Raw genomic sequence first — 17617 nt, forward strand, 5'->3', positions numbered from 1 at the left:
CTTTCCCAACACACTGATGTAAGCAGACGTTTGCACTGTGGTTGTTCCTTTATCTCCTGCAGTCAATTAGACATAATGTTTGAGTGGACGCATTTCAATGGGCACGCTAATACTATCTCTAAAGGTGATTTCGTGTCAAGGTGTTTAATTTGAGGGTGTAAAATCAAGACAAACAAAAGACTGCATCACCGCCTCAAAACACTGTCCTCTGCAAAGCAATTATGTTCAGAAAACCTGAACGTGCAAATATTTTACACATAGAAACTATCGGAGAAGGAAAGTGCTGTAATGTGAGCGTGAAAAAGCAGAAGTCAAGCTAATCGTGGATATAGACTGTTCTGCTGGTGTTCATTAACAAAAAACATTTCTGACAACTACAGTATGTAGCGCGCTTAGATGTTTTCTTGGACAATTATTACAACATCTCGTGAAGTTCCCATTTCAGTCTCAAAGTCACAGCAGGCCCAATTGCCTTTCTTCAAGTGTGCAACACTTGTCCTTTAATCCTGTATGTGTTTTGGATTAAAGCCTAAGCTTTTATCACTCATCAATGATCTCTCGTCTCACAGAGGGAAGCTTGGCGGAGATGGATTGTCTAGATGGGAGAGCACAGACGCTTGAAGTGAGGATTTAGAAGCAGGAAAGTGACGGATTAGAGAGTAGGATTGACGTGATTGGCAGAAAACTTCACATGCGTCTGCTGCTGCTGACGCGTCATCCACCTGCCGCTGCAGATAAATGCAGCCAAGAGAAAAAAAACAAGGGAAAGGAGAGACGTGTCATGCGAGCGCCAAAGAATGCGAAACATGACGCAAAACAATCACAACTGCAAACATAATCAAGTTTCAGTGATTAGGGAGGATTACACATGCCTTGCAGATGAGCCAGAAGAGAAATTATTTGTCCTAAAGCATGACATAACTCCCCATGATCCCTCAAATAGAGTTAAACCAACACTTTGTCAAGTTTTAATCTGAATCCCATAATTCTATTGTAAACGGGATGGGAAAATCTGACGCAACACTCCCCACAGCACTCTGTGCCTTCAGACTTCTCTCTTGTACACTCTGGAAAATCTGTGCCAGTCTGTCAAATGTGTAACAACTGAGAGCAGAAATTAAATTTTTACTTCAGAAGCAGAGCTATAGACTCTGTTTCCTTAACCAGAGGGGCACTCGGAGAGCGCAGACCGCTAATCCACGATATGCTGTACATCTGGATATATTCCCAAAACTAGTGCAATGATGTCAACATGCTGTGCTAAAGCCTTATCGTCTCTGCTGTGCATCTATTATGTGCATGTAAAATAAAGGAAACATTTTCAACAGTGAAAGCACATTTGTGAAAACCAGAGAAGACTTTAATATCATATATATACGCACAAATATTAAATGAAAATGGTAGCTTGATATCAAAAACATTTGTTACAAAAAACTATGTTCACAAGGAGGAAATTACTTCACAGTGAAAACTAGTGCTTGTTCCTGTGAAGCATAATTATTTTTCCTTAATATCTCCGGCAGGGTTTATTGCAGACCATTCACATTTAGATTTGGGTATAATTAGTTAATTAGTATAATTTGTTGCATGATATGTGTGCATTTACGTTTCCATAGGCACATCTTAGATTAAGGAAAGCGTTGTTATGTTCCAACTGTACCGGCTCTTCTATGAAACCAAGTGCTCCAAAATGACTGCTTCCTCTATGGAGACGTGTCGACTACCTCAGAGGAGTACTGGTACCTGTGAATGTGGACTGTGACACGAAGTCATCGTATTTCAGTGTTTTGTCACTGATGAACTTTACTGCCATCTACTGGATGTAAGGAAATTTATTCCACCATGCCATTCCCTATCTTGCGATGGTAGTTGAGATGAGAAATAATTTGTGCATTTTCTCCATGAAATCGAATGGTTCTTTCCTTGGCTCATGCTACACCCTTTCCACCAAACGGGCCTGTGGTTTTTCTGCAATCCCGCTGACAAATAAACAAACCGAAGCAAAAACATCACCTCCCCGCTGGAGGTAATTACAGTTCATCAGCTGCCAAGGGAGGGCGATCTAACAGAACAAGACTTTGTAAAATCAGACAAGAGTCATTTCAAAATGCAGACATTGTGTCTTGTCAGAATAAGAACAACACACACTTAATAGCCCATTTTTATATTCCATATTTGTTAAACCTGTGCTTTTCCTGCTGTAACAAGCCAAAATGTCTACCATGAAAAAGAGCCATAGCCAATTTGTCATGTGGTCTGTATGGGCCAGTCGAAACACTGAAAATATATATATATATATGGATGTAACATAGCACATCAGATTGTGGAAATCTTAGGTCATATAATGTGTTAAAATTTCAAAGAAGAAAAGCAAGACTGCAGTACAGATGACAGCGTATGGCTGAGGAACAAAGGTAGCGGTCGAGGCTGCCGCTGCCTGGCTATTGGCTGACATCCAGGCCCGCCGGCTTGCGGCTGCCCTGTGGTGCTGCTGTGCATCACTGCTCGCTGATATGATAATCACAGAACCACTGAGAGCCAACTGGTAGCTTGTACACCAGTTGGACACTTGTGCCAACAAAAATCAAGTCTCTCCGCTGCAATGAGCTTGAGCTCGACTGTTTGTGTTGGATTCTGTTGCTGGCATATGTGCTTTTACAGTGGCGTATAGTTAAATTATGCCAATGTTAGTGCCACTTCTGTAAGCAGCCAAATGTAGCCAGTGCGTACTGCAGAAATCACACATTCATTCAGTCATTTCAAGACCTTAATAAGCATGTGCGATGCAGAAAATGCCAAAAATTTTAATGATCCTCAAAAACTGAGCAAATGGATGATTTGCCTACACTCCCTGCTTAAATCACGTTTATTAAAAGGATAAAGTAATCCATAGTCTTTCAGAGAACACACTGGCTTTTCATTCAGGTCTTTCTAACAGATATCAGTGTGTTTGATATCAGTCTCATTTCAAGTAGCCCTGCAGGTTCATAATGATGTTATAATTTATTTCTTAACAAGATGTAGGCCAATTTAAGCTCTTAAATCCTCAAAAAGTAATATGGCGGGATCAGTCATTTTTCTAGCAATTTAAACTTGTGAAAAATCTGCTTTCACACACATCTGTGGACTATGGATAGGACCCATGCAGGGCAACGTACCACTCCATCTTCCTTACTGTCCCTTCATCTCTGCAGCATCCACCTCTCAGAGCTGGATGGAAGAGATGCGATTTGAGGACCACAGGCTAAGGACAGAGGACTACACATAGTGCAGAACCCGCAACCAACAAAGCCGGTGTGAAAGTCAACACAGGCAGAAATCTGTGATGTGGAGTACAAAAAAGAAAGAGCTGCATTTTATAGGCAATGCTTCACTCATGAGCACCAATATAGCATTTCATGAGCAAAATGAAATCAGCTGCAAGGGAACATCAAAGGCTCAGTACACACCTGTGAATCCTCACTGCACATCTGTTAGTGGCTCTGATAACTCAAGAGAAAATGTTGCATTCTCCATCAGTCACGACCCAACACTAACTGGCACTTATCCGCTTATCAATCAGCAAAGCGCTGCACTGTTCATTACATCAATAGTCATCATCATTGATCATTAGCATCAACACTTGGTAGTAGAGCATGCGGTCTTACCTTAACGCAGGTGTGTGCTCTGTGCTTTCCCTTGTACTGAAACATACATCACGGTACTCAACTCCGAGTATGTCTGTTGTAACTCCTACACAGACCAGACTCGCCTCGACCAGACTCTCCATCTTGGAAAGTGGGCGCTCCTCAGGTGGTTCTTGTTGCTAGCTGGGCTAACGTTAGCCAAGGTCGCGCTGTGGCGCTACTTCCGTCTAAAAATCTCTGCTTTCATCATCCTCCTCTGTTATTTTACTAGTTAGTTGTCTGCTTTCTTTTTTACAATGAATTATATAACCTGTCCACACTAACTTCGCTTAAGTTAGAGGTTTAATAAACCCGCCATATGCGAGTTATCTTTAAGAATCGAAGGCCTCGGCTCGTTAATCCGCGTTTGCAACAGTGCCACTGTTAGGCGGCGGCTGTAAATGCAGGATGAGAAAAGAAAGGAAAGGAAAAAGGGTTTTTTTTCACCAAGTTTTGAGAAATCTATCTGTGAAATTTGAGCAGGAACTATTTCTTTGTCAGAAAGTAGTTCCAAAAATACAACATACATTTTGCACTTCTTGTTTTCCAGCAATATTATTTTTGTTATGATGTGAAGTCACAAAGTGGCTGTTCTGTATTTTTCAATTTGTTTTTCCATATTCATTAGGCAGCCGTCTCCTCTGACGCAAAGGGACGAATACCTTCCTGCAGTCCTTTAACCTGTTCAGACGCAGGCGTCCATGAACATGACTAACACCACAAGTGACTGGAAACAGCACTCAGTGAACAGTGAGTGCCGAAGCAGGCTGGAGTTCATCTGCAACAAAAGCCCTTTTTGTAGCCTTTCTTTGCTGTATTTATGAATAATATTTGAAGAGATTAATACTGCTACTACCAAGGATGGTTGACCTGAAAATCAGCAATAATGACGGTTAAGTGTTCCTTTCAAACAAATACACATTCATCAAGAGCTGCATCCTCCCAAACTCAAATAGCTTCAGATGCAGTGAATATTGATTTGCTGTTCATCACATCAAATTTGAAGGCATTGAGTGGAACAGTAAGCAGGAAAATGTTGCAGAAACTAATTTTGCATGAAATGTGACATCTGTGCAAAGCTCCAAAGCGCAGATACCACCTAATGTCCTTGAAGGTATGCTATGGTTTTACCATAGCACAAGATTTCCACACTCAAACATGTTATCTTTTTATAGCTGTCATTGCACTGTAGATAAAGTCATCATATATTCAGTGTTTTTAAACTGGCTTTGCAGTCCTATACCTCTTGAGGACAATGACAGTTTTAAATGCATAGAATCTGTATTCAGAATGACTCCTATGTGCGACAGGATGTGCCAGCACATAAAGCTTATATTAGAAAGGCAGGTCAGTGGAGGATAGAAGAGAGGACAAGTAGAATGAGACAGAGGAGATGCAGAGACAGAGGCTGCTGACCCCAACTCTGCTTTCAATCAGGATGCCCTGGCAGCGTGCTCATTCATCTGAAGGTTAATGGAAGCTGGAGATGCCCAGTTCTAAGCGCAGGAATGGATTGGAGGGGGTGGCATTGTAAATTTTTCAGAGCGTGCCAGGTGTCCCATGGTCCGTCGCTGATTGCCTTGACAGCAGTTTTCCTCTGTGAGGAGTTTTGAATGATAAACTTAGAGGGCGTGCGTTATAAAAACGATTCCCACAACAACTTGACACAAACGGTTTCACTGCCACCGAGGAAACATTTGCAGAGTTTCAGGTACCCATCATTGTATATGCAACTTAAAAAAAATAATTTGCATAGCGCATACAGTGTGTGTGTGGCTGAGTGAACAAGCTCTGCATTTCACATGTGATCTTGATGCTGGGATTTAGCTCTGCAGATGGAAATACCAGGGTTTCTAACTCATGTGAGGAGGAGTGGACCCACTGGTGCAGACGAATGGCCTGCATTCAACTGTGACTGACCTGTCAATAACAGGTCTAGACATAAAGTACATCTGAGCTTGTTACATCACTCTATCCTCTTTCTTTAGCTGTGACACAGACCTCTGTTTTTGTTGCTTAATTGCGTTTGGGGTCATGCATTTAATGTTGATCCGGACTTTTCCGAAGCAGAGATCCACTGAGTTCCCAAGACAAATACCTTTACAGTCATCATACCATTAAGTGAGTGATATCCTTATTAACATGCTGTATGTTTGCGAGCACATGATGCAACATTATAAATGCTCTACTGTGCACTCGGTAAGATGTTAAGTTTTCATAAAGATTAAATATTAATACTGATACATACTGAATGTAATATAGAAACGAGTAAGTATGCAATATTTCCCAGGATTATGCAAACCTCTAAACAGCACTGTGCAAGGTCAAAATAAGGTGAAAGTAGATTAAGTTTAAAAAGAAAAAGGAAATTCTACACCATGCACTACAGTTGTTCCCATAGAATTAAAACCTAAAAACATTAACCCAGCATACCAAAAACTAGCAGCAAAATGTGGGAACCCTTGGGGGTGTGCGGCAGTGTGCACCCCAGAGTGCAACACAGCACATTATTGGCATTAATCAGGAGTGATGATTGTTGTCTCTGTCAGTACCTGAATTATTTTCCAGTGTAGTGACACATTTTTCCCTCTCTGACTGAAACTGTGTGAGATCAAATTTAAATCTGGCTGAGTGCTAATGTATCTCCCATGGCTTCATTTCTTCAATTAAGTTCGGTGAATTTATTGTAATGCACATCAAAATGACAGCACATGGAGCGTGAATGATAGTATCAATGCATAGATCTTGTAGAGTCACGGCGTGGCTTTTCATTTGCACTAATGAACAGTTTTCCAGCCGGGCAACAGAAATAAATAAAAACAAACAAATAAAAACCCTGAAAACAGTCCAAATCCATGACTCAACACGTGAAAAAAAAAAACAAAAAAAAAAAACTGATGTTACCTCGCTGAGTGCACACACTGACTGTACCGGCAAACCTCTTGCAACGTGACTCCTTCTACATGATTAGCAACACCAGGAGCATGAAGCTAATCTCTCACTGCAGGAAAGCCCACCGGGTAAGGAGGTGTGAGGAATCTGTGAGAGTGCTGGAGCCATAACACAAGTGGAAGAAGGAGAGGAATTAATCACTTCAAAGAAGACCAAAATATGTTCTACACCTGCAGTGGTCACGTATTAAAACTTCAAATCACGTCCGCCTCTCCTGAGCAGGGATTTACAAACGGTTTATTGAGGTATTAAGGGGATATTCAAGGGTAAAGCGATAGGTAAGAAAGGAAACAGTCTCCAACTATGACTGCTAAACTGACAATATATACTCTCCTCCACTGTTTACATTGTCTCTGAAGTCACAATCTCATTGGGATTTTGTTGGATTTACAGCCATGACTGCAGTGGTATTAAGTAAGCATCAACATCTATGAGTGACAGTCAATTCATTCCAATTTTAGGGCGATCAGGTCCTTATTAACATTTAATTTCTCAGATGTTCTGCTCTTTACAAAGATATTTAGATAATGCCTATTATGTATTTTAATGGATTATAGTGGAAAAAATAGTGGAAGCAGTTTACGTAAGAGTATCAGAGAAAGCAAAAATAGTCCAAATTAACGTTGGACGTGAATCATCTTAAATTCTGTTTTATTTACAGGCAGACAACGGTTTTATATCTGGAATTTAGGCCATGAGACAATAGCAGACGTGAGAAAACAGGAGGCTTTTGTTCAAATCGAGCGACAACCAGAAATCTCAGGTCCTGGTGAAGTAATGCCATTGATCTAGGATCCTTTCAACAGCCTATTTGTACACTTCAAATGTTCTGCTATTGAGCAGTAAACTTCTGCTTAAATAGACATTGTTGTGTTGGGAAACGTCTTTGTTCCTCAAGAGAAATAAGATCTTTAAATTCCATTACAGGAACTTAAAGTAGTTGAGTATGCAGTGGGTGGCTGATGGAAATAATGCTCTACCTTGAATGGACTAACCTTGAAAAGTCATGCCGATAAGAAATGAACTTTCCCCAAATACTTTCAAAGCAAGGGAACTAAGTTGTCTCGCTCCCTCTGACAAACGGGAGCATCGGCTGCTGTGGGATTTTTGACAACACATCACAACACTGAACACAGAACAAATCACACCTCCAGTGGGGAGTAAGAGAATTGTAGCAGGATTATGCACCTGGCACTGCCACGTGAATGTGATTCATGAGAAAAAAAAATATTCTGTCAAGTGTTTATTCTGCCAGGGTACCACCAGAAGGTTGTTAATATTCAAGTCTTTGGGCATGTGCAACACTCATGTAATGGATTTTCTCTCTGCAATTCAGGCAGGCCTTTGCATATAGCTGAGGGACTTCTGATCCAATGATGGGTGACAGCCAAAGATAACAAAAAATCCCCCTATAATTACTGTTCAGATATTGCCAGCAAGCGCTACTGTGGATTAGTCTTGCAGCAGCTGTGTAACAGTATGTAAGGTTGTTGCTAAAAATAGAAAAAAAAAAAAAAAAAAAACCCACCCATCTCTTATTCACACAATTTGCAGCTTGCTCACTTTCTTACCCCCATCCCCTACCCTCCCTCCTCTCTCCTTCCATCTCCCCTTCCCTTCCCTCTCTCGCACATCCGAAATCACAGACGTGCAGCACAAGCTTCAAAGAGCATAGATAACTTGGGGAGCACAAGACTGACTGTAATTCACCACAACACATGCAATGATAATGTCATTTTGCATCACCACAGAGAGTGGCATTTAGGTTTAATTCACTCAGCGCTCTCACCTAGGCTGTGACCGATAAGTCAAGGCTTTTGAGCGGGGGTGGGGGTGGGGGGAGTCACTGTGAATGAGCTCCACAGTTTGACTTCAAGTTGTCTTTAAGTTTGGTTTGAATGGGGGAAAGTAACAGGGAAGGAACACAATAACACCCCCTGGGCATATGTAAAATGAGTGCGCAACAAAGACTGAATATTCAGTGTGAGTGTATTTTCAGGATGTGATCGTCCAAGAACAAATTGCACAAAGAAAGCTTGACGTGCCTCCAAACATTTAAACAGTCCTTTCCGTTGATTTTCCGCTGTGTCACACTGCTTGCTGTCTCCTGCCTGAACGTGAAGTGAGCAGTCGTTTCGATTGCTCGAATCAGGAAACCTATCCAATCTAAGCCATTCTGATTACAACGGAAGACTCCAGCAAACTGCAACCCCGAACCTGCAAGCAGAACGAATCTAAGAGGAGCAGTATTAAAAAAGAAGCATTTCAGAAAACTTTCTGTTGCACATCGAAAGAAATCTTTCCTATTGCAAAACAGATGCCTAAAAGCAAACCTTTATTTATTGATGAATAACAAAATATAATCAGACAAGGCACAGCTCAACTCAGTACGAAAAAAAGGCCAAGGTCTGGCCTTGTATGGGAACTGAGCTGAGGAAAAAAATCTGTTTCTATACCACAGTGGATGAACATGCCCAGCAGCTATAAGCATGTATATACAATCATCTAAATCTGCTGCAAACTGGTGGAAAACTCACTCTGCCTCACATCAGGTCAGCTGTGGCCAAAGGGTGCCATTTTCTCTTTAAGGAAGTATGTGACAGAACACCAGAGGTGTTTTTTGCCATGATGTGAGGTTTGATACAGAAAAAAAATCCACAGGGTCTAAAAGCTCACATATACAAATAATCCATATATGCACCCACATACGCAGAGTTTGAATGGGGGCTGTGGGTGTCTGGCATCTATACTGCACAAAATCTCTTCAAATATGGATAAAAAATAATTCCCGCAAAGTACATAAGCATAGGCTAATTATAAGCAAACATCATCTATTTTTCATTGCTAATTCACCAAGCAGCCTCAGACATACTTGCAAAGATGAAATCTACAAAAATTGATTTGGAGGGCTGGTGCAGCCTTTAACACAGAGGCACTTGTTTGACTAAAAATGTGCTAATTCTCATTTTACTGGGAATTAATGCTGCATTCTGTCAACCAGGTAGACAAAAATCTAAATTTCAGAGTTTATTAAATTACCCCTGTGTTCTTAATTCTAATTGTAATTGCAGACTGTTGATAATCTGTTGGTTTTTTTTTCCTCTGTAGACCTGTGGCATGTTCGGTCCGACAGAGATCAAAGGTTTATAGTCGTACATGAAAGGTGAGCTCCACGCTCGCACACCCACCTGCACGCACGCACACAAGAAACATCGCACACATATTCACACCTGACATCTCTCTTGTGCATGAAAGGAGCGTCACAATCTATCAACATGAACACATTGCTGTGTCAAACCGCGTTAGACCAGAAATGATTCAGTATCAAAGATAGAAAACCCGTACACTTGAGAAAGCCATGCATGAAGTGGCATGAAATATAAATTGTGCCTTTTTTCACAGTGATTTCACAACAGGAAAGACAGACAAAATATATTAATGACCCTTATAAAACATAAAAGCATAACATGATTAAAATATTGGGAGAACTGAATGATTCATCGCACCAGAAGCTGCTTTAAAAGGCAGGCGATGTTAAAAAATGTTATTTCCTACCCGTTTTTGGTGAAACTGGGACACACATCTTCAACTGTTGCCTCCCTAAACGCCTTAATTTTGCATACCAATATCACTGGATTTAAATTTGTGTCATTGTCAGAGCAGTCGACTTTAAAAGACTCTCCATGATGGCCAGTCTGTGTGTTTAGAATGAAAAACAAATGGACAGTGGGTGCACCCGTCACTGAAACGCTGCATGTAATCAAGTTCAACTTAATCAGGATCAAGAAAGCCAAATAAAACTTTGATATTTCGATAGACATTAGCTGGCTGTTAACACTCACTGGCTTGCATGAGCTGACCCTGACGCCCAAACACCTGGGAGAAAGGGCTGCGGCTGCAGGTGAGCATCTCCTCCATGGCTGAGGTCCTCTGGGAGGGGAAAGGTCCTTCGTCTTCAGAGAGAGAAAGTGGACTGAGGGTCAGCCTCCGAGCGTGGAGGGGGTCGACTGTTGCACTGGAGCAATCCTCTCCTCACTCTCTCAACTTGACTGCTAATTTTCAGATGAAGCCACCTCACGACCTCTCCCTACGCCTTTCCCAGGGCTGTCATCTGCTTTTTTTTACAGCTGTCTCCCCGCTGACTGCAGATCAGCGCTGCGTCTCGTCTCCTCAGATGCCGTCAGAGGTGCTGCTGCTCCTCAGCTGATGGGAGATCTGTGTTGAGTTGCTCTCAGCGTGCTCATTAGTGCTCCAGTGTGGCGCTGCTTCAGACAGAGAGCACAGGCAAACACAGCGTGAACAAAGCAAGAGAGAGAGCGAGAGAGGGAGAGTAAGCGATGAGAGGGAGAAGCCTGCTGCAGAGAGAAGACAGACTCTCTCCCCCGACGGAAGTGAGAATAGAGATGACATGTGTGTAAGTGTGTGTATAGCCAGTTCTAACATTACACTGGAGCTCCTGCTGCTGCTTGGAGTCTTTCTCTTTTATCTCCCTCTTTTAAATCCAGTCTGAATCCTCACTGGTCATTTGGCAGGCATACATGTTGGGAAATTTACAAGATAGACAACAGATAAGCACGATAACAATAGTCTTCAGCAGAGGACTCTTAAACAAATTTGGTAAGTTCATAGACCACAAGCGAACAGCAGCACACGCTCACGAATTAACCAATCGTGGCTTTGTTGACAGCTGCAGAGAGAGGTGGACCAGAGTGATCAAGAAGAAGCCCTGTCATTGGATCTTGGTTTGGCGTACACCTCCACCCTGACTTTTTCTTCTCTTCTCTGTGATCTGCTGCGTGTGTTGATGCCTGGCTCCAAACCAAATTTCCTCCAGGATAATAAAGTTCTTTCTTCCTCCCTCCCCCCCACTTCACTTCCCTACTTCAGCATTATCTTCCAAATATAGACAGAGAGGACTGATCCTACATCTCTCTGTCTCTCACTCACTCACACACACACTCACACAGAGTCAGGTGTATGCAAGTCTTATGCAGCACTTTGCTTGTGCAGGCAAAAAATAGCACATTCGCGAGCCCCCCTCAAAACAAAACACGGATTCTGAGCAGAAAACTCAACCACGGACACGGAAATCAGTTTCACACTAAAGGGGCCAGTGGATCATTAAAAATGGATCTGCATCCTTTATTAATGTCCTCATTACCATGTCTGTTCTAGTCCCACATGAACAGCATGCAGAGAGGGAAGAAGAGACTTGTAGAAAAGTACTTTATCCCCGTATCCTGTTTGTATTATTGCTTCCACCCAGTGCTGCTTGGAGGGGGGGTGGCTACCTTTCTGATGCCGGGAAGGGTTCAGCTTTCCTTTGAACTCAGCCTTACATAAGTTGTTGGAGGCAGCAAATCATCTGCATTAGGACATCTGCAAGACTACCGTGTTCAAATACTGGAATTTTACTTATAACGAGGCAACCTGACATTGAAAAGGAAGATCTGGCCAAAACGACTCTGACTGCAAAAGAAACATACAAAAAGAAGAAGAATGTAAGATTATCGTTGGTTAAGAAAAGAGTTTGTTAAACATTGAGGTTATAATACAAATTTGCCTCATAAAACATCACCGTCACGTCAGCCAGAACAAGCGCTGCCAGAGGTGGTGTGACTCAGCTCTCATCACGCACCTCCACCTGAAACACTGACACTGACAGGCTCCTGTCATCCTTTCATGCACTGCTCACCTGTACATGCAAAGTTAATCGTCACCTCCAGATGACACGCTGCACCATGCAAACTCTTCTCTACTCGACTTTTTTGCCTTTCCACAAACTGGGTACAGGACGTGCCTCCAACCCACCAAGGAGGGAAAAAAATACACTTCTTCTCACACTATGTTACCAGTTTCAGTTCAGCATGAATGCTGTTTATCAAACTTTCAGTAAGGATGATGAAATTAAGAGAAGGAGATCAAGGGTTTCTCCTCGGACTTCTGGGATGGATGTTTTTGTTTTCAAGCATCGCTGATCACGTGTCCTCGCTTCTCATTGTAGCTTCCGACGAGAACTCAACATGGCCCTGGGCGAAGATCCTAAGCTATGCTGAGCTTACAAATGCACCATCACAGTTTGAAATTAATGCTGAGCTTGTGAGCTCTGGGAGATCTTGTACCCGAGGGCTGTGGTTTGTCGCTATAGGCACACTGGAACAGCTCCTAACTAAAAATCATCTGCCTGGCACAGCCGCTTATATCACCCGAAGGCCAATCCCTTATTCCCACAGACTGTAATTGGACTTTTTTGAATTCTTAATTACTAAAAGGACATCAGGTGTCTTCAGTGCCTTTTTATACACTTGTGCAATTAATCCTAAGAGCCACAGTATCTGACAGCTTCTGGCTTCCCTCTGTTCAATTACAAAGTCACCTTACACCCTGTCCCTTCAACCTTACGTGCTCGAGTTTGTAAAAAACACATTTGCCGTAGCTTTGAACTTGTCTGAGAGAAAGGAAAATCCTAAAAATCCAAACCACTTGTGTTGATTTGTCACAAAAGCACTAAAAGCTTCTAAAGAGTGAAAATGTAAGCTTCACCGGGGGAAGAACAAGCCTTTACATAAGAGCACGCGGCAGACTGAACCAGCTCGCTTCACCTGCTGCTGCTGCTGCTGCTGAGTCGTTTGCATCTGCGTTTTATTACCGTGTTGGCTATAGCCATAACACAAGAGGATGGGGGGAATTACAGTGATATATCAATGTCACAGGCTGATGTACGCCACAGCTACTGTTTCCAACGCATTCTCTGTTGTAGAATTGTAAAAAAGATCTTTCCCCTGGACCCGTATATTATTTGCCTGTAGCACATAAAAGATTCTGCATGACTGCCAAAATTCCAATTAAATTCATGCCCACTGCGCTGCATGTTGATGAACAATTAAATTTAGCAAGAAATTACTTTTCCACTGTTAGTGTTTGAGACAGCGTGCTGATGCAGGCCAGCACATGGAGCCTGCTCTCTACACACAGCGTTAGCCACCATAAAGTCAACATTCATGTTTAATTTTAAAGAGGTGAAGGAGTGCCATCTTTTAAAAAACATTTATGTATGTGGAGTTTTTGACCACTAGTAGCGCTGTGGAGTGATGTTTTTATGAGCGGGTCCATGTTCTGTTTGTTTTCATGAATGCACACGAGGATGCAGGTGAGGGCAGACGCTTTGCTTTGCTTTCACACTGTTCCACTGATCTACAGGAGGCAGCAACACATGAAGACATCAGCAATGAACCAACAAAGGCAGGGAAGTAGAGGACTGCTAGCAAATAAACATGGATGTAGTTTCTAAATTTTCCCGTGAACTTTGCAGATGTTTTATCAGGAAGGAAATGCATTCACAACACACATTCTCATTCTCAAAGGATACACACATTTCGGTGAATAACACTGAATGTAAAGCCACATTTGTACATGAGATAACTCGACAGGCACCTTTTAGTACAACAGTTAATCCATCCACCCTGTACGCGCACCATCTCCAGCTGCAGCTTGTGTTGCCAGATAATGTAAATGAGCACAGGTTTTCGTTTTGGTTTTATACAGGCATGATGGTACCAAACCTGGCAACGTCACTGTCATGACAACACGCCGTGAAGCTGCGTGTGTGTGTGTACTAGTGTGTACTAGATTCTTTTTCATTTATGGCTTCTCAAGCAAACCTGTGTTTTTTTATTTTTTTCTGACTAACTCTGCTTCCCTGCTTTCACTGTTATTTGCTACTTTCCACCAATTCTACTCTCTCAGCTACTCCTCCACCTGCTGGTGGATTCAGGCTGCCTGGGGGGCAGGGGTGAATAAAATGGAAAGGGCACCAGCACCAAGGAAGTCATGAAGCATTTATTGCCAAACAGTACCAATGTGACTCAGATCTAAAGTGCAACTAGTTCACCCCTGTAATAAAAACACAAGGCAATATTAACTTTTTAATCAGTTAGAGGCAGATCAGGGCCAACTCATTTTCTAGCAGGCACTGCATTGTGTTTTGTCCACTCGAGACCACCGTAGAGGGCACTTTATCATGCTGTATCTACCACAGGAGCATCCAGGACGACCTACTGTCACTGACTCATGAAACTATGAGATTTGTACACTTTTTAAACCCATGTGGTTTTCTGTGCATTTTACCATTGAGGCTTTCCAAACCCCCCAAATTCACTGATGTAATTACCAATATTGACAATATTTTCAATTGTCATGTTTGACTGCTGTGTTTCAAGTATGAAGAAGGAAACTGAAACTGAAAGTCCACTTGAACAAACGAGCAGGCTGAGATATATCAGCTAATAAAAATAATGTTCCCATATTTTTTCATCTTTGTGCTGATGTAGGCAATAAATGATGCAAGCAGTGACGAGTATGTAATCCTTATTTTTAAATATTCTGGATATTTTTTAGCAATTTGTCAATTTTATGCCACCATGCCCTGCAAAAAGAGATTTTTCTAACAAGAGTACCAACTGTTGTTACGGTACCACTTAACTGATCTGATCTATGTGTGTGTAGCATGAAAGCGCTGTGTTGTCTTATACAATGACAAATAAATGTTCTTGATTCCTGAAGTAATTCAAGTTACATTTTCAGTGCTCCACCTCTCTGGAAATATGATATGATGACATGACACGGTGAGTCAGAAATGTCATGGTAAACTGTATGCCTCAGCTTTATTGGTGCTGTGAGTTCATGCCGTTCATGGCCTTGATCATAAGCGAATGACATAGTCCATGTGTGCTTTCACATATTACCAGCATCACATGTCAACCCCCCGCAGTAATAACACTGTGAAAGATGTTTTTTTTAAATAATTTGTACCAACGCCTTACAGCCTCCTGCAGCTTCTCCTCTACTTCCTCCTCTAGTTTTTTACCTACTCCCTAAACTCATCCCCTCGATCTTCCTACAGCTTCTCTTCTAGCTCCTCTTCAAGCTACTCCTCTAGTTTTTCCCATAGTGTCTCGCCTACCTCCTCCTCCTCCTCCTCCTCCTCCTCCTCCTCTTCACCGGACTTGTGTGTCATCAGATGATCCCACCAAGATTTCCCTAAGAGAGCTGCTAACCAACCTCAGGCACCCAATGAAAGCGTGCCACCCTAAAGCACCTGAGGCACCCAGAGAGCCTGGAGGCTAAGAGGGTGAAGAACTTGAGGCTTTAGTTGAGGAGGAGAAAACAGATCGGCAGCAGGTGGCGTAAGAGAGCCATCCATCCATCCATCCATTATCTATACCGCCTATCCCTTTCGGGGTTGCGGGGGGCTGGAGCCTATCCCAGCTACAATGGGCGAGAGGCAGGGTACACCCTGAACCGGTCGCCAGCCGATTGCAGGGCCACATGCAAGGACAAACAAACATTCACACTCACATTCACACCTACGGACAATTTAGAGACATCAATTAACCTAATGAGCATGTTTTTGGTCTGTGGGAGGAAGCCGGAGTACCCGGAGAGAACCCACGCATGCACGGGAAGAACATGCAAACTTCACACAGAAAGGCCCCGCCTGACCCGGGGATCGAACCGGCAACCTTCTTGCTGTGAGGCACGCGCACTACCTGCTGCGCCACCGTGCAGCCCCGTAAGAGAGCCACAGAAATTGAATTCAGTTTTCTGTCACTGAAATCAACTAAACTGAGGTGAATTTACTTCTTTTTTTTATTTGAATTTCATTTATTTGAATTAAATTGCATTGAACTGAAAGTATTTAAAGAGATGGAAATGATTCGAATTTAATTGCACATTAGAGTTTCACACTACCTGTCCCGAGCACGCCCTGGGCAAATGCCCACCCTCAGACGATACAAGACTGCAGTGACAAGGACCTCTGTGCACACTGGGAAATGGTTATTGCACAAGTAATAGAAGGAGTTTCATTAAAGGGGGGAGGAGAAAAGATGAAAAGAATGGAGGAAAGGCCTGAAGAGAAGTGAAAGGAAGAGATGAGAAAAAACAAGTCAAGAGACAGGACAGGGAGAAGTGATCAAAGAAGAGAGGGGATACGATTAAAAGTGGAAAACGGTGAATAAGCAAGAAAAGAAGAGGAGACACGTGAAGGGAAGACAAAAGAAAAAAGAGAAAGGATGAGAACAAACAAGGCAGAGAGGAGACACAACAAGGAGCAGATGAGGATAGAAGAAACAAAGAGAAAAGAAGAAAAAGGAAGAGACAGGAAAAACTCTTCCAGTAAGGCAGAGGAAGGCTGTGAGGAGATGAGGGGGGACAACAGGAAGTGTGAATCTTCTCATGTAGTTCGATACGGAGAAGGTAAGTATCAGTTCATTTATCACAAAAAAATCTGTTCACCTTTAACTACCCTTGTCCTCCATTTGTCTTTCAGAGAGAGGAGGTGGAGGGCAACAGGAAGTGTGACGTTTCTCATTTTAAAAGGTAAATGTCAATTTCCTTACAGTTACAGTCAGAGTGATACAGGTGGACAACTCATCTGTTCACTGACCCTGGAGGACCAGGATTAAGGTCATACATGCCCACACCCTCAAAGCTCTATTCTTACATGGATTTCTAGATTATTTTCCATTATAGGGCAGTTTGTCATATTATTCAGGACTCAGTATAGTGACTGAACTTGCAATTTGGTTGCTCATTGAACTGTAGTAAGGCTGCAATCACAGACACTCATGAGGAGCTGAAAGTGTAAAGACTGAAGCCAGACCTTAGAGCAGCTAATTAGACTTGTCTCCACAAAATGGTGCATGTGCAGAGAGGCACAGTGTTGCCTCACAGAGCGAGGGTTCTTGGTTTGACCTCTTAATTCACACAGGTGAATTAATGCATACATTTTATGTGCATATATTTTGCCATCTCTAGTATTGCTGTATATTTGTGATTAACACTCATCACTTTACGTAGATGTCTTAAGTCCCGGAGTACACGAGAGGCACAAACTGGACGTCCATTAATGTCAACTCAGAGTTGAGGTTGCAACTGAGCTTAATACATCTTCTGACTTTTGGATTGTCTGTTTGTGCCTGCGTCTTTTGAGAAAAATG

At 42.4% G+C, this 17617-nt stretch overlaps 1 protein-coding gene across 6 annotated transcripts in view; it reads right to left on the reverse strand.

Annotated features, from left to right (window-relative positions):
- LOC139335693 (kazrin-like) overlaps window positions 1–10890 on the reverse strand; it is a 155555-nt gene extending 144665 nt beyond the window's left edge. For 5 of the 6 annotated variants that reach the window (XR_011602436.1, XR_011602437.1, XM_070969436.1 and 2 more), the window contains exon 1: window positions 10460–10870. Coding sequence is in view for 4 of the 6 variants with exons in the window: in XM_070969436.1 (XP_070825537.1) it covers window positions 10460–10535 (76 nt within the window). In the remaining 2 variants the exon portion in view is untranslated. Of the gene's footprint in view, window positions 1–10459 lie in introns of all 6 variants that reach the window. The other variant, XM_070969435.1, reaches the window with a different exon arrangement.
- Between the last annotated feature and the right edge of the window lie 6727 nt (window positions 10891–17617).

The sequence above is a fragment of the Chaetodon trifascialis genome, chromosome 8, assembly GCF_039877785.1.
Source record: "Chaetodon trifascialis isolate fChaTrf1 chromosome 8, fChaTrf1.hap1, whole genome shotgun sequence".
NCBI lineage: Eukaryota > Metazoa > Chordata > Actinopteri > Chaetodontiformes > Chaetodontidae > Chaetodon > Chaetodon trifascialis.